The sequence below is a fragment of the Myripristis murdjan genome, chromosome 4 (genome assembly GCF_902150065.1).
Source record: "Myripristis murdjan chromosome 4, fMyrMur1.1, whole genome shotgun sequence".
NCBI lineage: Eukaryota > Metazoa > Chordata > Actinopteri > Holocentriformes > Holocentridae > Myripristis > Myripristis murdjan.
The window spans coordinates 15,555,983-15,576,485 of NC_043983.1; the positions used below are offsets into that span (position 1 = coordinate 15,555,983).

At 44.5% G+C, this 20,503-nt stretch overlaps 1 protein-coding gene across 1 annotated transcript; it reads right to left on the bottom strand.

The window, feature by feature from the left end:
- Positions 1-1,558: 1,558 nt before the first annotated feature.
- On the bottom strand, positions 1,559-20,091 carry lrrc52 (leucine rich repeat containing 52). Its single transcript, XM_030050006.1, has 2 exons — positions 19,443-20,091; positions 1,559-2,084 (listed from the first exon to the last, which is right to left on the bottom strand). The coding sequence occupies exons 1-2, from the start codon at positions 20,089-20,091 to the stop codon at positions 1,756-1,758; spliced, it is 978 nt and encodes a 325-aa protein (XP_029905866.1). The 3' UTR covers positions 1,559-1,755.
- Between the last annotated feature and the right edge of the window lie 412 nt (positions 20,092-20,503).

Consider the following 20,503-nt stretch of genomic DNA (forward strand, 5'->3'; position numbering starts at 1 on the left):
TTTGATTACAAATTACCCTCCTATTGAAAAGCCTTGTTGTCATTCTCCTGCAGCTACATAAAGATATACCACCGTTCTCATAAACCAAGCTCAAATTAACCGTAAACATGCATGTGTGTGTGTGCACATCATCCCACATTCACACAAACACACACACACCTAGACAGAGAGTCAAGCCCTCTAGGGTATTATGCGGCAATGTCCATTCATCTAAGGCATTTGGAGTCGCTCAGCACTGAAAATGAATAAAAGCCAGAGTATCAATCAGTCATCGAATAATGCCGTTGGGTACATCAATCAAAGAGAATTCCTGTCACTGATGGTGACCCCCCCTCTCTTCCTCCTCCCTACCTCTATCTGGAGTTTGTCGTCTATCATCTCTAACTGCCGATTCGTCCCGTGATGGACGTGGTGGGAGCAGAGCAGGGAGGGAGGAAGGGTTAGTTCAGTCTAGACCCATGAATCACTCGTCCATGCTGCTCAAAGAGATGCTCTGTGATCGTCCTGCCCCACTTTAACACACAAGCTCGAGTCACGCACACACACACACACACACACACATGCACATACTCTCCAGTCCCAGAGTGACAGCTGGGCTATAGACTGGGACCTGTATGTGCAGAGCTATAATATGAGGTCGGCTGAGCGAGGCTCCCAGTCATATAGTGTAGCGTCACCGCTGGCTTCACTACTGACTCAGTGGCACTAACACTGTCTTCACAGGCTGCCACCATCAGCCTGGCTCACATCTACCAGCACAGCTGGCCAGATGCCATGTTGACTGGAATAAGAAGCTACCGATAGGTGGCTCACAGCATGGACAAGCACATACACACAGACACATAAACACACACATACAGTACGTACAAGATAAGATACAGTCATGTAGTGTCACGACAGGTAGAAGTCAGACCTCTCCCTGTCTTTTAAAGGGAATACCCTTAAATTTCAGAATGTTATTTCCATTTTGTGAACTCTTTCTCAAAGATAGTGGTGATATGAAGTCTCTTCATTTGCAGCCAAACTGACTTTGTGGCTTCAGATTACTTCTTAGCTTTTACATTCAGATTATATATACCACCTTATGATCCAGAAAACGTTGTCAAGGACAAATTATTGTAAGGCTGAAATTTACTGGTATTCCCACTTATTGTTTAAGTGTAGATAAGGCATCACTCTCTTTGTGACCCCCGATTCCTTCTTTTGTTTACGTGTGTGAGTGTGTGCACGCAAGTGTGAGCATGTGTGTCCCTTTCACATGACCCAAGGTCAGTGTATGCCATTTACAAGGTGGTTCACAAGAGCACTTCACATGGTATGGAGGTACATCCACCCACCCAGAGAAACCAGCTCCGCAGAGTATCTGTGCTGAGATGGGCAGTAAATGTGTGTGTGTGTGTGTGTGTGTGTGTGTGTGTAGTTGCGGGAGTGTTATTGCTCTCAATAATTTCAGAGGTCATTCTGTAGTCCTGAAGTGAAGGCATATTCCCACTTATTGCTCTCTGTCTGTCTGTCTCTCTCTTTCTCTCAAAAGCACATTCACACAAACACACACACACACACACACACACACACACACACACGCACAGACGCGTGCTTTCTGTCCAGTAGGTTGGAGAGCATTTTGTGTCACTATCTAAACCTGTAACAAAGAGAGACAGTCAGATCAGGGTTCGTAACAGAGCCTTTGGTCTCATTGTCCTCTCCTCCTTCCCTCCTGCACTTCCCTCCTCCTGTTGCTTCCTCATCAGTCTGTCAGACTTGCATGCCCGGCTTGCTGAGGTCCCCGTTGCCCTGGTTCCCTCCTATTCCTCCTCCGCCCATCCCTCCTCTGTCGTCCTCGTCGTCACTGTCCAGCTCCTCGCTCTTCCTCTTGCTGTAGCGCTCGTACAGCACCATGAGCACACCCATCACCCAGGCCGACACCGTGCCAGCCGAGAAGATGACGAAGCCGATAGCGATGAAGAAGAGGTAGTCCCAGTAGCCCAGGCCTTGGTGGCAGTCTGCCCGCAGCTGCATGCCGACCTCTGCCAACCGCTGGCCCGCCAGCTCGGGAGGGCCCTGGCACACCGTCTGGCCCTCGTCTGGAGGAGAAGAGATGGGAGGGAGGAGGAGGGGAAGGTGTAACATAGGAGGAGGATGAAAGACAGCGGTGGTGATGGTGGTGGTGGGGGAGATAGTGAAAGAGAAAGAGTTGAAAATTAAAGGGAAAGGGGACGAGGAGATGAAAAGTGAGGGTGGATTAATGGGGAAATATCGAGAATAAAGGAGACAGAAGCAGAATAAGTGGCATGTAAGGTTGAAGAAGGAGGGCAGGGTATGGAGGGAGAGGAGGGAAGAGGGAGTGGGAGAGAAAAAACAGAATGTAATTACGACAGAGAAAAAGGTATAAAAGGCAGGAGGCATGCACATGCACGCACACACACAGACACAGACACACACACACACACACACACACACACACACACAGAAACAGTCACTAACAATACAGTGATAACCTTTGTGATAAATGATCCCTTGAGACATTATAGATTTCCTCTGGGTAATGCAGGTCTTGGGTGTCTAGGACATGGCAACATTATTATGCTGCACACATAGACACACACACACACACACACACACACACACACACACACACACACACACACACACGAGGGTGAACATACAACACTGCGAAGCAACCAACCAACCCCTCACACACATTATTGCACACAAACAAATCCCTCTTTAGCTCTAACAAGATAAAGAGATGAATGTTTTCCCTGACAAAACATCAGCTGATATTAATGAGGAGTATGATAATCAGTAGAGACAAATTAAACAGTTGACCACCTGGGGACAGAGAGACAAAACAGACACACAGGCATACCAACTTCGCTCAGTTTGAATACAGTATGGTATTAAATATGCATGTCTGAATTGTGTAAACAAAGGTTTTGCTGTGTTTCTCTTGAAAACACTCAACATAGTCAGCAGTAACACATTTTTATCAATCCTTGTTTATGCACATTTTGCTGTATTGAATTAAAAAAAAAATAAAAATTATATGTTTGCTTGAGGTGGATAAACTTTTGATCTGATAGAGAGAAATGCAACAATCTGCGATGGAAGCACATTTGCTACATACAACCTAGATATGAGCATAGCGTTTAATCACATGATCAGTTGGTGGCAGCATCGGCAGGTAGAAGCAGGTGGAAGGATTAAGATATCAAGACGTCCCCTTGTCTCGTGTGTAAAGGTTGTAACAGCGATATTAGGTGGGGAACAGCACTGCAGCGCAACTAGAACTATGTTGATAGACTCTGTGCTTCTTTGCAAAACTAGGCACACCTGGCAAACACACTAGTTGTCCACAACAACAAATAGCAACAGTTATGGGATACATCACATTTGGCACCCATGGAAATCCACATTTTATTTGCTTAGATATTATGGAAATGCACCTTTATTCACTTGATTTAGATATTTGCCTGCAGTTAATTCCAACATTTTATGATAAATAGTGACCATAGCTAGTGACCATGATGTCTCCAGCGATCGCTGCAAGTCCCCCGGGTATAACTGTTTCCTTACGTGTGATGTTTGATGTTTAAATCTCGAATTATACATCTGTGAAGATGCAGGTAAACATCTCAGCGGAGCTACGCAGAGAATGGTTTTGTGGGTAATTGTTAGCAGCAGAGGTTCGCAGAGGAGCCGACATGGACATGGACAAGTCTCAAACGAGCTGATTGGTTGAATTGTCCTACTTTCTGTCAGTAGCCAGGATCAGGATGTAACAGAAACACTGAATGAACATTGAGCAGATAGAAAAGCACCTCACAGATTCGGTTTGAAAATATAAATGCAACAACACAATTTCCTTTCACTGGGGGCGAAAACGGACATGTAGCAATCCGTGCAAGTATAAAATAAATGATCCACGTGAATGTCTCTGAATGACACCTGTGTATGTTCGCTGACATGCAGACAGAGAAGGATGTTCCAGCCTTAAAACATTGCTGCTGGAGGCTTGGGTACTTTTTGGACTGTTGGTGGCGCTGTGGTGGACCGATTAGTTTAATTTTGTCGATACTGGCTATCAATGTCAGGATGCATCATTTCCTAAAGGTTGCTCAAATTTGACCCAGCGGTATTTGGGATATTGGGATGAAGCTTAGGGCCCTGTTGGCATGGTAGTGACACTATGGTAGTCCAAAGTCAAAATCTATCATTCCCCCAAGTTTGATCCAAAGCAGGCCAGCTGAGGCTCAGAAATGATGTGACAGATACCAATCCACTGTCCCTTCACTGAGCTTCAAATAACGTAATGATGCTGTGATGCTTCATTTATTCCTGTAAGTAAAATCTCAGTCCTGCAGCCGGTAGGGACTCAGTGTCTTGCTAAAGGACACTTCAGCAGGGCAGATGTTTGACACGCACACAGATGAGGATGGTCTCCCCGTTCACTTTGTTACCCTGCCGCATGTTTTCACCCTGCCACCATGACTTTGCGGCATTAGCATTTACCACCACATATGCTAATTACTAATTAGCATGAATGCAGTGTGCTATAAAGAGGAAGAAGGGGGAGGACTCGCTCTGTATCTATCTAATGGTCGGATCAGAGGAAAGAAGAGAGCAGGATATGCGCCGCTCTCTATCATTTCATCTCACTTCATCTCTTGTTACCAGCCCCACCACCCCCCGCCCCCACCTCAATTCCCATGCTCCTTCACTCCCTCTCTGCCTGCATGCTTAATTGCACTTGTCCTCTCCAAAAAGGAAAGAGGAGAACTTTCAAACTCTGAACAATGAGAGATGAGGGAGCCAAAAGAGGAGAGAGAGAGAGACAGACAGACGGGGACAGACACACCGACAGGCAGCACTTTTAAAGCTGTGAAGCAGAGAGAGAGAGAGAGATGAAAGCATAAAAAAGGGAGATATGGAGATAGACAAACAAATGCACAGACAGAAAGAGCAATGGGAGAGGGCTCTCAGAGAGGGAAGCAGAAGCTTATTCACAGTCATGCACACACACACACACACACACACACACACACATACACATACATATAACCACAGACATGAGCGACCTCAGAGGGGAGGTAGATGACAAACGAGGAGGAAAGGAGCAAAGAAGGTAGAGGGAATCATATCTGGCTGCAAGCTGCAGTCCTCTCTGCTGATGGATTATTGCAGTTAACAGTGTTAATTAAACTGCACTCATCTACCAATAAAGCCAAAGGTCTGAACAAGGAAGTGAGTGATGGGGGAAGGAGGGCGAGAGCGGCCTGATATGATCTATATTTCTCAGACTACTTGCCAGGGCTTCACAGAGCAGCAGCAGCAGCTCAGGGGCAGATACAGAAAAACTATGTTGTGAGGGAATTATGAAACAAAATCAGCGATACTGCACCAATGTTCTCCATGCCTTACTTGTGCACTAAAGAACAGGAACTTGGCAACATTTTCTGTATATGCAAAACACAAATAACCTCAAATCCTCAACAGCTCTGTCTTGACAGTGAGCTCTCTGAACGAACCCCACCATAACCCCAAAAATAGATGAGTCCGGTGATTGGATTACACCTATATTTCTGCTGGGAGTCATGATGAGCTCTGTCAGCCATGGGGGCTAGTTGCTCATTTAGCCGACTGGTTGTTTTAAAGGGAAAATACATTTTGTTTTTCACAGCCGCACAGCAGAAAATGACCACAGTATATCTGCAGGGGGTAGATAAGGTTGTTGATCAATACTTCCCCAGATGGCATTCAAAACTCACTCATTCGCCCTTCACAAGCTCCCCACCCACTGCTCCCTTCATGCATTTTCATGGATGACACCTCACTTGAGCCACAAAAGCAAATGACAAAGCAGTTGAATTATTACGGTATTTTGCATGGTGATTTATTAGCTCTTCACTAGATGTTGGGCCTCAGCTCTAATTAACAAGTGCACTCATCTCTATTGTTTGTGTCAATTGTCAATTACAGGCCAGTAACTCAATGGGATGGGTAAGAAGGTGGTATCTGTTTCTGGGACGTGTGTGGGAGGAGATTTGCAATTCCTGCTGCTCCTACATAGAAGTCAATGATAATCTAGTTTGCATTTAAAGGAATACAACAATGTCTAGTGCTATCCTTTCTGCCATTCCTATGGGTAACATTTTGTGTTAGCTTAGCATAAACACTTGAAATCTATGGGATTTATTAGCCTAACTCCATCAAAGTGAAAAAATAAACTTAAAGCTACAACTCTGTAGCCGTCTTATTTACACAACATATCAGGTGCATTTGAAATACAAATCTCGGATTAAAAAAAAAAAATTGTGAAAATCATATCGAAAAGGGTATTTTGCTCAAAACATGAGATTATTTCTTTAAAGGCTATTTAGGACAGCACTGTCTATGGATGAAGCATTTGTATGAGTGTGTATGCACTTGTGTGTGCTGGGCAGGTACCTTGAGGTTATTACAGGTCAGGATTATGCCCACTACCCAGGGAATTAGAGAAAGTGGATCAGACGGCTGTTTTACGCATGTGTGTGTTTGTGTGCATGTGTGTGTGCATACCACAGTCAACTTAAGCCTTTCCTGTCTAAGCAGAAATAGAACATAAGGCCAGGGGTATTATGTTATTGAGTAAGCAGGGAACATTATGCAAGTCATTATGGTGATTAGTGATTGGTGATGTGCTTATCCTGCGCTTTAAGATTACAATTATTCAGTGGTAACAGATGAACGGAGGATGACACAAGAGGCACTTGACTTACCTGGCAGGCACACAGTCATACTTTTCCCCAAACTGTCGCTCAGAATAGGGACAGGAGGTCAACAGAGAGGGAGAGGCCTCCCAAATTTGTCATTTTAACTTTTTTTCTCTCCTCCCTCCACTATATTTCAATAACCTTTCCTGCTCCTCTCTTTCTCCCTTTTACTCCTTTCTCTTCTCTCTCTCTCTCTGTGAAGCACATCAATTCACACAGCTTTTCCTTGCCGTCACCATCTGTGATGGTCTGGTCTGGGTGGCCGATCCGCTCCGTTCAGCTTATTACACTGCCAAGCTTGCCTCAGGCCAGGTGTGTGTTTTTCTGTATATGTGTTTTGTGTGTGTATGCTGGGGCTGCTGTCCATTACCCATACAATACAGCACTGAACAGCCAGGAACAGAGCTGAGTGTACAGACGCACACAACAGCAAACAAGTCCCTCAAGGCATATGGGCCTAATCTCTGTTCCTCCTTCTCCGCTTCCATCTAAAGGACCTTCCAACTATCCAGTCTGAGCACTGTGTTTGTAATCCTTGCCTGCTTGTTAGCATTGCCTGCTCTCTTTTCAGGGTGAGGCCCGATGTTACACTGACAAATCAAGAAAACTGTAAAAACAACAAACCAGTTGTGGCAGACTACAGTAGGAGATCTGAAGCTGTTTCAGTCTGGGTTCAAATGCCAAATTGTGTCTTTTAAGATGAAGATATTACCATTCTTGTTCATTTCGCCGTCACAGATGGGGCCCACTGAAAGCACCCCCATGGCATATTCTGGGTCCTGACCCACAGTTTCAGAAACAGGTGTCTTGTAATTGTGCTTGGACTTTTGTCAACTAAACCTCTGGCTTGAAGGGAAAAACCAGGCCTCGTAACAGATGTGATAAATCATGACGTAGCCACATCCTTACACTTCCAAAGGTGGTTTTTCAATGGGGAAAATGCACAGCTTTTCACATAAATGCCCTTTTCACAGTCTGCGTCCAACCTACGGGTGTAAATCACAAGTTTCATAACAATACAATAGTATACTGATCCTTTGACAATGATATGATAGACCACAAAGTCAGCCACGATACAATTTCATTTGGATTCAATTCAGGGGTCTACTGATACGGGATGATATCATTATGCCCATTTAACACAATCAGTTCTATCACAACACTGTGTTTCTGTTTTAGATACTTGGCAGCTTCGTGATGTTCCTGAGTATTTTATGTCGTACTGGCATTGTTTGCATATGGCACTTGATTTGTTGGATGACCTGTCTTTTCTCTGCAATGCAAAATACTTCCACACTGATGATTTATTCTTGAGAGGGAAGTAAATATCCTTATTGTCTTTATCTCTGCCTGGCGCTAGCACTATGTGAATGGGGGAAAAACCATAACAATAGTGGACATGCTGAGCAGCAGTGTGTGACGTAAATGATCTGCTCCCAGGTTTTTACCTAGTCCTTGGCAACCTGCGAGCAACCAATGGCTTCGACCTCAAAAAAAGCTTCAGTGCGGTTACAGAAATACAATAACACTAACAACAGAGAGAAATATGATAACAACAGAGAGAAATATATATGTATTGTATTAAAACAACTTGTGACAAGCAGACTGTGACAGAGACAATAATGTGAAATCCCAATCTTACTACTCAGAAATATGACATTATGCGTTTTTATTAGAGAGAATTCCCGACTGTCTCCTAAAACCGGACAAAATCAGTTTGAGTATCAGTTGGAAACATGAAAAGGTGACTGTGACAGTACCTGGGATATTTCACCCCCCATTTGTCTCTATTTTACCGTCTGTCTCTTTGTCACTGTGTTTTCTCACTCATTCTATCACTCAGGCTGGGAAGCCACTCAGCCATCACTCTGCCACAATGCCCTTGACATTTTCTTTCCCTTGTCTGTCCCTTGATTCAGTGGCACGATGACTTTTATTGAATCATGTTTTCTGTGATATATGCCTGGAATAGACACTTTTATCAAACGCACACTGGGGGCTTATACTTTATTTCGCACATTATATGAAATCAGATGTTCTTTATGATCAAAGACGTTTAACTAAGACATTATCAAAATAGGACTTTGAGAGGTGAATTCCAAGTTGTTGGATTTCCAAATGTCCATTCTTTCTCAGTTTCCGATTAAATCCAGTTAGCCAGTGCATCATAACTTGTCTAGATTGGCTCCCTTCAGTTTAAAGAAAATAAATAAATAAATAAATAAAATACTGAAATCCTTCCACTTAGGCACATTTGCAGCATTTAGCATTTGAACTCATTGTCTCCAAACATGCTTCCAGTTGTATAACAACATCTAATGCATACAATCCGAAGGGAAACCAAAAGACACTGCTCTACAACAATGGCGGCACTATCCCACAGCGCAGAGCACTTCTCTCCCATGGAGTGATGTCAGTTCCCAAGCTCTGTTTAGAGGAGCAGGGGTTGTCAGCTAGTCAGGGTGCACGACTGCTTCCATTCATTTTTGTGCAAAATCAAAAACCACTTCCAAAGTTTCTTATCATTATTTCTTTGTGCCTGAGTTGAGAGTTTTCATCTTAGTGCACGCATTATGTTCTGCACTGCTTACTGTCAATCACCTCACACCCACAGGATGAAATGGAAAACTCTGCCAGAAAAAAAATGCCTCAAAAACATGCTGTTTGGCCAGGACATCAAATAATTTTAAACTAGGTTCAACATGATGCAGTGCATTTTAAAATGACAAAAAACAAGTAAATGTTAAAAAATCCAATTACAAACATCATGCACTGCAAAACAATAGCAGTAAATGTAAACTAGACATAGACAGTAGTAAATGGGCTCTAACTTTAAATGACTCTGGTAATCTCCTTCATTATGTGAATTGTGTGGCCCCAGTGGGCTTCAAACACTTATCACTGGGTCACTGCCATTCTCCTCTGACTCTTTTTCCCCTTGTATCCAGTTCATTAGGCCTACAGTGACCTAAAACACTCAAGCAAACATATGTTTTAGAATGAATGTCACTCACAGCATCATTCTTTAGGACAGGGGCGTGAGGAGACAAGTGCTGCAGGACCTAAACTACAGGACATTTTGAGGTTAGAGAGAGAGAGAGAGAGAGAGAGTGTGTGTGTGTGTGTGTGTGTGCGCGCGCACGGGCACGTGCGCATATGTGATGGGGGGTTTGTGTGTTTGAAAGAGAGACAGAGAGAGAAAGAGATAGATAAGGAGAGGGGGAGAGAGAGGAAAGAGAGACAGATGTGTGTGTGTGTGTGTGCCCTCTTTGTTCCCACACAGTAACTTGAATGTCTCCTGTTCGGGACAGTGGCTGTAGCCATGGGAGAATTTACATGTTTTATGGTTGCTGCACTGCACTTGCCATATTGCTCTGCCCCCTTAAGGTATTGGTTGGAAAATCCCGCAGTGCTAAGGCAGGATGTGCCCTCTTATGATGCATAAGTTTGGTCTAAGCCAGACAGTATATATGTTTGGAAACAAATGTATCCTGGTGGACTGAATTCATATAGTTAGGTTAGAGCAGTGGGATCTACATGTCTTTCCTCTCTGGTTAGACACACTACAGGACAGAAGAGAGCTCAGAAGCCACCTAACTGTTCAGTGTTTTCTGCTACATCTGGTGGCTGCACATGGTGTGATCTCACAGTATTATGGTAACATTAGCAGGCTTGTGGCCGGTGGTGTCATTGAGACACTATGCAAGTTGTGTCGTGAGGTATGCCACCTTTAAATGACCAGCCACAAAGCCACACAGTGCAGGCCAAAATTGTAGGGACATAAATAGTACTAAAGGAAGCAGACACTGCCAATAAACACACAGCAATCAGAGGAACACACTCATTAACACACATACACTACGCAGACACACATAAACAACTTTGCATACATTTATTTCGACTACATTTACAGGTTTAAAGGTGCACTATGCGAAACTACTGAGGGACAACTTAAGTGTGTACAAAAAACATGTAATAAAAGCCTGTGGTTCTTATCATTGGTCCAACTCGCTGAAAAATTACGTGACTATTACACTTTTTTGCATGTCTAAATGGTCCTCACTTAAATCAGCCATCAGACATTTTGCATACTGCACCGTGTAAGTAAGCTATTCAGCAAGCAAAAATGTAAATGTGCCTGCATATGCGCATAAATTCTGTCTACATTTGTACTTTGACAGTGTGTGTGAGTTGCTGCAACTGAGATAATACCACAGAGTCTCGGTGTCAAATCATCAGTTGGAGGGTTTCCAAGCTCAGTACCGGCACACTGACAGAGATCAGGGCTCATCACCGACCTAACCTCTGTGGAGTTGGGGCTACCGGGGGTGAGACACTCCCGAAAAACATCACTGACTCTTTCATGAACTTTTCTCTCTCTGTCTAACCCCCTCGCCGATTCCCTCTGTCTTCCTCACAAACACGGCTCTGCAAAGGAGCCGTGAGTAGCGGAATAACAATTGTCTCCAGGCTTTTGGCAATACACTGTGAATGTAAACACATCCGCAGACATCAAATAGTCCACAGTGAAGCAAACAGCAGGTTTAATTCGATTTCATGCATTTCACACACATGCATGCACACTTGCACGCACAAAATACGCACACACAAACACACACAGGTGATTGGGGCTGTGAGGTATTAACCTTCGGGGCAGTAAACAGAACTATTTATAACCAGACTAATTATGCCGATGCATATGGTAATCTGCATGGTTGTACATACAGGAGGTGAAAGGGGGAGGAAGTCTGATACACTCGTAGAGAATTAATCGATCTAGATAAGAACTGAACTGAATATTTACGTGCACATGGGTTTGTTTATGTGGTTTCTATCTGTTCATGGGTGTGTAGAGAAAACTACTTTTGTATGCATTTGTATGCACTCTGTGCAGCAGGGTGGTGTGATGATCAGCAGTGACCACCCATCCAAACAGCCTGGGTTGAAGCCTCTGTATCAGTAACCACCTGCCCTCCTGAGGTGCCCTTGAGCAGGACATTGGTTCTGTCTGAAATGCAAGGAAGAAGACATTTCTAGGTGGGAAACATAAACTTTTAGGTTGCAACTGTCTCCATCAGATGGGACACACAGGATGCTTTCCTTAAAGGCACCTTCTTTTGGCAAAGAGGAAATCCCACGTCAAATAAGAAACAGAAGAACCAAATTTCTCCACCATCCATTTTTCCCCCGATATACAAACTTAAGGCTGGAACATTTTAAATACTTTTCTGTCTGAAAATTTTTAATACGTCATCACATTGAAGGATAGGTTTAATATTTTTCAAGTCAGGCCATATTATAATGTTGATATCCATAATTTATAACCATACATAACACAAACTCAGTGCTGGGTTTTAGTGATGAGAAACTTGGAAAAACATTACAAGGTGCCGCAGTTTGAGTTTAAATGCCGCAATTGCCACTCGCCCATTGTCAGTATAAACAAAAACAGGTGTGTGACATACGGACGGCGAGAAGAAATAGCTTTCAAGTGCTCGCAAGAAGCTATATGATAAAAAAAATGTCTCTTTTGCTTTAGTTGTTTAGTTTAACTGATATTGACCAAAGTTTAAAAGTTATTTTGATTACTTTGAATGCGCATATCACGGGTTTGACATATACATCAAACAATATATTCTTCATTTTGTTACAAGCGTAATGCACTGCACCCTTGCATGCCTTTTCACTCATTCATTCACTCATTCGCCCTGCTGCAGCCTAACCCATCCTAGCACCTCAATCAAGACAACTCTATAAATGATATATTATGGATATTATGGAAGTGTGCTGCATGAAGTTCATCCCGATAAAGCGCTCATGAGGCTTAACTACATGATTGAAACCCATGACAAAGGGGTTGATTACCATGACAACAGGTGACACCATGGAAACTGTGTGGAATTGTACTCTAGTCGTGTGATGTTTCCTTGTTAGGTTTTCTAAATTCACGTAGCCTTTTGAATTAAATACCTTCTTAATAAGGAACGGTCCTGACAACATACCAAAGTGATCCAAAGCTTCCTTGCAAATGAGACAAAGCCACAGAATCATCTTGTTCTGTAGCTCATCCTGACCTCTGACCTCCATCTGGAAGGGGATTTTGCATCATTATTTAGACCTACCACTAAGTGTCGGATGTGAATGCACGAGTGTTACAGGCAAGTGTTGCGATGTTCTCAGTGCCAGAAGCGGCTATGCTCTCAGGACTTTTAGGCCCTAAATAAACCTCTGGTAGCGGAGCTGAAGTGCCTGAAAGAAAAAGCTCTGCTCTTTATCGCGCCGGTTAGCCAGCTAAACACATCATAGTGAGGTTGGCTAAGAATAGCTGACCTTTTCTCCATCACATCCACTAGGGCTGAATAACGCACGCCTTCACACTCCGCTCCGCTCAAATATGGCATTAGTCAGATTACCATCATCCTCCCTTCCATCATTTCTCCATATGATCCCTTCTTCCTCTTCTTCTGGCAAAGGATGAGTAGAGAGAGTGAAGGTCAGATAGCAACAGCTCTCTCCGCTTTCCCTCGAACTCTCTGTCTTATTGCTCTCTCTTGCTCTTTTTTATCGCATCTCACTTTTTCATTTTTTCATTCCCACTCTAGCATATTATTTATTCTCCCTGTGTGTGTCCCTATGTCTTAATGATTATCACTTCATATTCCCCGCCATCTGATTCTGTTGTCCTTCAGCTCCTCTCAGTCCTGCGCTGTCATCTTCACACTCTCTCCTCTCTTCACCAGTTTTATTCTCTTGGCTCGCATGTTGTTTAGCTGTGTGAACGGACACAAACGGACACACACACACACACGCGCACACACACACACACACACACACACACACACACACACATACACATACACACCTGAGCTACTTCCCCACTCTGCCTCAGGTGATCACATCACAAACGCACCCACACAAACATTACATCTATCTTGGTTTCCAACTCACAGAGCACTGGTGCGTCTCTGTTCAAAACACAGAGACGCACCAGATCCATCCTGGCTACAGTAAACAAGTAGGCCAGTAGCATTCGATATGCAAGTCTGCACCAGATGGGATCGTTAAATTGTTCCAGCTGATTAATAATGTATCAGCTACCTGTTTCGAATTGAATCGATGTATCCTTGTCATAATGAATGTTTTAATGAATTTGATTGATGGATCTGGGGCACCGAGGGCCCTCCATCGTCTGTCTTTCTCTTGCCTTCTTTTCCATCTCTGTTTCTCTCTGCCACAAAGTACATCTTCATCCGTTTCCCCGGTTTCTGAAGGCCTTTCTGTCTCAGCTTATCTTTCCGTCCTCCATTCTTTTGTCGCGCCATATCGGTCTCTCTCCTCTCATCTCTCAATTAATTTACAATTTGCTTTCATTAACGGCCATTCAAATTCACTTTGTTAATCTAAAAGGTGAAATCTTGGTCCCCTCTTTCCCCTTTCTTTCTTTTTCTTTCTTTCTTTGTTTCTCTGTCTCTCTCTCTCTCTCTCTGAACTCGTCAACCTCTTTTTCGTTCTCTTATTATGAATATTTAACTCTTGCCCCATGCCTGGCCCCCTCTCCTGGCCGTTTGCCTGGGGTCTGTGAGCTGGCCAGGGCACTGACGAGCAGCCAAAACTGCTGCTCCCAACACTGGAACCACAACGACACCACAAACTGCCAGCACAGGTAGAGCTACAGACATTTTAGATATTTAGCCGACACACTTATCAAAATCAACTTATAGTGAGTGCGGTAGGTCATTGAACATGCTTAATTTCCTAGATCACCAATGTAGCAAGCCAAGTACATCAGGAGGTGAAAGATAGCCTACGGTATTGGAAGAGGAGGAAAATGCATCCATATCCAAGCCACAGCCTCAGTCCGAACAGCACCTGTCTACTGGCTGCAACAAGGCTTGGGAGACAACTTGCAGTCCTTGGACACTGACAGGACGCACTTTTGTTTGCAACCCCAGCCTGCCATTTTCCTTGCAATTTTCTGTGTCCTTTACCAACGCTTTCCCTCTCCTCTCACGCAAATATTTACTCAAGAAACACTTGCCTATCTTTGTTTCTCCTCCTTTCTTATTTCACTCTGGCCATCTCCCTCCCTTTTTCTTACAGCTGCATCTGTGACCTTATGTGTAGCTTCTCTCTCCTCCCTCGCTCCCTCTCTCTCTTTAAACACTTGTCTCATTATTGTTGCGTCTTAATGGCACCAGTTATCCTCCCCTCCTTGTTGTCCTGGGGCCACACTGTGACTTTGGTGGCTGCCGGAGTCAACCCATGTCAACACATGTCTCGGCTACACACACTGTGCACCGCCACACACAAACATTAACACACAGACACAAACTAATTGCACAACTCAAAGCACAGGCATTAGAAAGCGAGTACAGATAAAAAAAGACATAAAAAGCTACAGGCTCAAAGACAAGAACTGAAAGAGACAGACAGAAGCCAGTTAAGAGGTTAGTGCTTCAGCTAAAGATGCAGAACTGGAGACTTTCAAATGATAACTTCAGTACTTTTCACCCCAGGCCATAGTAAAATGTTGCCTTCAACACAACACAACAGGGCATAAATTTCCAACCTGCAATAACATGCCCTTCATAGTGTGAACTTGGGATAAATTAATGCTCACATGAAGAAGAAACTCTGAATTTTCTTTTAAGGAGAAAGAAAAGAGCATCTGTTTTTCTTGATATGTCACTGTGGAGGCCATGGTGTCGCAGGTTGGACGTTTACAAGCTGAAAATTCAAATTCCAAGTTCAAGTGAATGCAGCATCAGCTGAGGGAGCAGCAGAACAATGTGGATATTTACAAGGTAATATTTTATCATACATGTTAAGTGAAACCTGTTGTAAAGCAATGTTTCCAACATTTTTGTTGTGTTCGATATAATTCAAAAGACAAAAATTGCAATAAATTGCAATATTGAAACACAATACTTGTAGAATTGCAATGTGTAAATGCTTAAATACTTAAATACTTGAATACTTGATGACTTGCATTGTTTTTGGAAACATGACTTATGATATACAGTTTTAAAAGGTATATGATTCAATTTTTTCCACAAAAAAGCAAACAAAAATAAATCATAATATTGAATCACAATACTTAAGAGCAACACACAGGCTATCAAACTGGCACCAAAGTATTGTGACTGTATTGAATTGGGATATTGTCTCAGCCCTTGTATTCAATTGTATTGTGTTTCCTGTTTTCAAAGAGGACATTTATAATGGGTTTTAAGGCTGAAACTGAGTGCCCCTTTGGATTGTGTTGAAGGCTAGCCAGATGCTGCAGCAGAGCGGTGTCTCTCTCATTACTAAAGCTAGCAATGGGGTTAGGTTTTATGGCTGTAAATGATGGGTATCAACATTTTAGAGCAGCCTGTGTTTAAAATCCTGAACCTATCCTCTAATTTTTTAAATACTGGATGTAGTAAATAAAACCAATGCTGTCACAAGCAATATGGAGGGTCTTGGGCTAGTTATGTGGTGTGTTTGCACACATACAGGCACACTAATAAACACATACACACACGCATGCACCTGATTCATATCCACTCTGAGAGCTAGTGACAGCTGGAATCTCTATACATTAGACTCACAGCCCTGCAGTCAGATTGGAGGGCTTCCCGTATCTACAGAAATACAGTACATGCTTCAACACACACACACACACACACACACACACACACACACTCACACACACACACTCACACACACACACACACACACACACACACACACACACACACATGCTCACTTGACCCCATTCCCTCTGTCATACTGGTTACTGTACTAGTTTATGGCTGCCATATCAATAGATGTCTCTGTCACCTAATCTGAGAGCGACAGGGAGAGGGGGAGAAAGAAAAGAAGGGTGAGAAAGCTTTACTCTTCAGAAAAGCCCATAATTCACCCTGTTTATTGAAAACTCAGCACTATATATATATTCTATGTACCTGACATTAGAGTTTGTACAGAGATCTGATGTGTCCAAGCATTTTCTGAGGATTGCCCAATAACAATCAGACTAATGCATGTGATCCTTACTGTTTTTTTAAGGAGACGATGCAGGCTACTTTCCTCTGCTATTTCAGTAGCATTTACAAGTGTAGAGCAGGGAGGAAGTAAGAGGAGTGAGAGAGATACATTAGCTGGGATTTCATAGTTATTAGCCGGGATTTAAACCCGCTGTGTGTGTCTGTGTGCGTGTTAAATACATGCTGGCACACTGAGCTTCCAAGACCACCAGCTGTGAGTTTGTTGTGTTGTGCTGCATCACCTACAACTCCAAAGCAGTGACAGAAAATTTGTTTTGAGCTCATTTCAGGGAAATGCAGTGATGATGTTTTTCTGGAGGCAAAGGAGGCAGAGTGGCACAGAGAGTGTATGTGCGTGTGTGCGTGTGTGTGTCCGTGTGTGTGTGTGTGTGCGTGTCAGCTCGTTAGTATGCCGGAACGGGACGGGAAAGAAGTGGAGAGGGTGGGTAACAAGTTTTGGGCACTGCTGTCGTTCAGTGCACTTCCTCATCTCCTCCTCTTTTTGCGTCTCACGCTTCCCCTAATCTCATTGCCTTTTCTCACAGGCTGTCCCCTAAGGGTCTCCCCCTAACCCAGCTAGAGATCACACACACTGACTCACACACACTTGAGTGCAGTGAGTCACTCACTGACACACACCCACACACCCACTCACACTCACAAATGCACGCTCACACACACACACACACACACACACACACAGCATACACAGCATACATGTGCACACCACACTTAATGGGAGCATAGGAGTCCAGCTTTTTTGAGCACCATCATTAACCATCTGGACTGAAGGGCCAAAGCATACGGCAGTGGGTGTACCAGCTCAACCAGGTGCTGAGAGAAGGAGAGAGAGGGAAAGATGGAGAGAGAGTAGGGGGTGCTAGCCAGAGGAAACAGGTACAAAAGGACACGACTGTGACCAGTGCTGCAGATCCGCTCAGAGTTATCTCCAAGCCTGGACTGCAGGATTCAGACATACATAGCATGCAGGGACAGCGCTGTTACATCATTAAGATGTACATCAGCTGCTAAAGGCATCTATTATAAGTGAGGCCACATTGCTATAAGACCTAACCCACTTAACCAGCTTAGTACTAAGCTCAATTAAAACAGGGACAAGGGGGTTTGTAAAAAGCAAGGGCGATGAGATAGATCGTCTGAGCTCAAACCATCACAAAATCCTCACAATGACAGTCGCTGGGCCTGTGCTTTGTAATTTCTTTAGTCATTTTAATTGAGTCCCTCGCTCGATGTTTAACAGTTGAGGTGGCTGCTGCTGCTGCTGCTGCTCTGAATAAATGTAATTGCTGTAAAGTGCAAACCTAAATGCATTTGCAGATTTGTTGTGGTAAACTTGAGTTATTATTGAGACGTGAAGGGCAGTTTGAGGAGATTGTATTGCAGAGCGGAGTAGGGGAACGAAATCTTCAGATTGCTCTGACTCTGGGGTCAAACCATTAGCTCTAGATTCGGTTTGTGTGTGTGTGTGTGTGTGTGTGTGTGTGTGTGTGTGTGTGTGTGTGTGTGTGTGTGAGAGAGAGAGAGAGACAGAGAGAGAGAGAGAGAGTGAGAGAGAGTGAGTGAAAGAGAGAGAGAGAGAGTCTGCATGTGAATGGGCATGTGTGAGCATGCATGGGAGAATATTTGTGCCCATCTATAGATATTTGTGTGTGAGTGTGTGTGTGTGTGTGTGTGTGTGTGTGTGCTTGCGTGTGTGTGTGTATAAGAGAGAGAGAGGCTCATAGAGAGAGCAACAGTACAATGAGTGGCCAACCATCAGGCATTACACTGACTGAGCGCCCACAATCAAATTAGCTAAATGAGTTGATGTGACAATAACAAATGATAAGACCTTGGAGCGTCTTTGGCTCGTGGTCTTAGCAGAGAAACTTTGTGTTTATTGGCCAGAATGCACAGACATCCCATTGCCAGACAAACATCTAGAGTCCAGCAGCTACACAGCCCTAATTGCTGGTATACCAGGCCAGGGCATGAGAGCAAAATTTGGGGAAAGACACAGGCCAGGGCTGTCATGATTTCAGATATTCTGTCAAATATCACATATTATGTCAAATATTGTGTCAGTCAAATTCTTCTCTAACTTTGTTCATTGTGCGTGTTGTCTATGCTTGGTGAATGAATCACACTCAAACCACGACCGTAGGGAGGTGGCGAGAGAATTTGTAACCAAGTCAGGTGTGTGAGCTCTATCTCTCTGGGTGTGTGTGTGTGTGTGTGTGTGTGTGTGCCGTTTTGGGGGAGGGAGACAAAACAAGAACAGAACAGAACCGTGTACTACTTAGGGTTAGGATTAGGATTAGGATTTAGGGTTAGGATTTTTTAAAACAGGCCTAAAACACATATCCTCAACATCGGTATATTGCGACACTCCTAACACAAGCAGCACACGATGTTTTTTTTTTTTTTTTTCTCAGAAATAAGTTTTCTGCAAATGAAGATCAAACAGTTCAACAAACACTCCACAAACACCATCATAGAATACAGCACTAAAACAATTTTATCTTATGTTTACCACCCTGGTGTGCATGGTCCAGTGTGTGTGTGTGTGTGTGTGTGTGTGTGTGTGTGTGTGTGTGTGTGTGTGAGTGAGTGAGTGAAGATTCTAACAGCTTTAAACACCCCGTCCATCCATCCTCACCTTGGAACTTGAAGCCTTCTATCTGCACCCACAGGCAGAGATCCTCTGTGTCACAGTCACACCTCCAGGGGTTGCCGCTCAGCCCCAGAGATCGCAGCGCCGGCAGGGCGATCAGGGTGCTGATGTTGAGGACCGTCAGGTTGTTCCGGCTCACATCCAGGACCTGCAGAGCCACGTTCTCCGCGAAGGCATCAGGGTGGATCTCCGCGAGACTCGGATTATCCGTCAGCCGGAGCATCACCAGAGACGCCAGGGGCCCGAACGTCCGGTCCTCGATCTGCAACAGGGAGTTGAACGACAGGTCCAGGTAGGCGAGCTTCCGGAGGTTCCCAAAGGTGGATTCGGAGATCTCACTCAGAGAGTTGTTGCTGCAGTCCAGATACACCAAATCGGACAGGTAGTTGAGCTGCAGCGCAGGAAGGTCCACGATGCGGTTGTTGGAAATGATGAGCTGCCGGGTGGCGAGGGGGAGATCGTTGGGGAAGACGGCGAGGTCCTGCCCGGCGCACTGGACCACCAGCTGGTCGTCGCACACACATCTGTCGGGGCAGCCGGCCGTCAAAGCCGGGGACGGGGCCACCCCCATCACGAAGATAAAGAGGAAGAGGAGCCGGAGGGACTGGGCGCTGGGCTCGGGCAGGAGACGCATGACGAGGCCGCCCAGAGCGTCATGAACTCGGGCTGAGCTGGACCAGGACTCCCCGGCACTCCCCGGGCATCCTGCATGGGTCTGCGGAGCTGAGCGAGAGGCGAGGCGGCTACTCTGGGTGACTGGACGGCGTTGCCCGAATGTGTGGATGCTGTTTATATCCAGCCTCTCCTCCTCTCTCAGAAAGACTATCGGTCAGTCACTCGCACGCACTCTGGCGCACCACTCACGTCGCCACAAGACAGCCGCGGTTTTGGAAGGTGACCGAGAGACGCGGAGCCGCACTGTGGGTGAGAGCCGCACAGCCTTACCGGACTTTGTCCCACCAGAAAAGACCACAGCGGACCAGTGGATCTTGGAAATCGGCGTCTTGGTGCTTCATCTTTGCGAATTAGTTATCGCCGGCGGAGTG

Excerpts from the sequence above, each read along its gene's own strand:
- lrrc52 (XM_030050006.1), bottom strand. The coding sequence starts at position 20,091 with ATGCGTCTCCTGCCCGAGCCCAGCGCCCAGTCCCTCCGGCTCCTCTTC. Across the intron at positions 2,085-19,442 it reads AGAAGGCTTCAAGTTCCAAG|ACGAGGGCCAGACGGTGTGC; the intron begins GTGAGGATGGAT and ends CTTCTCCTCCAG.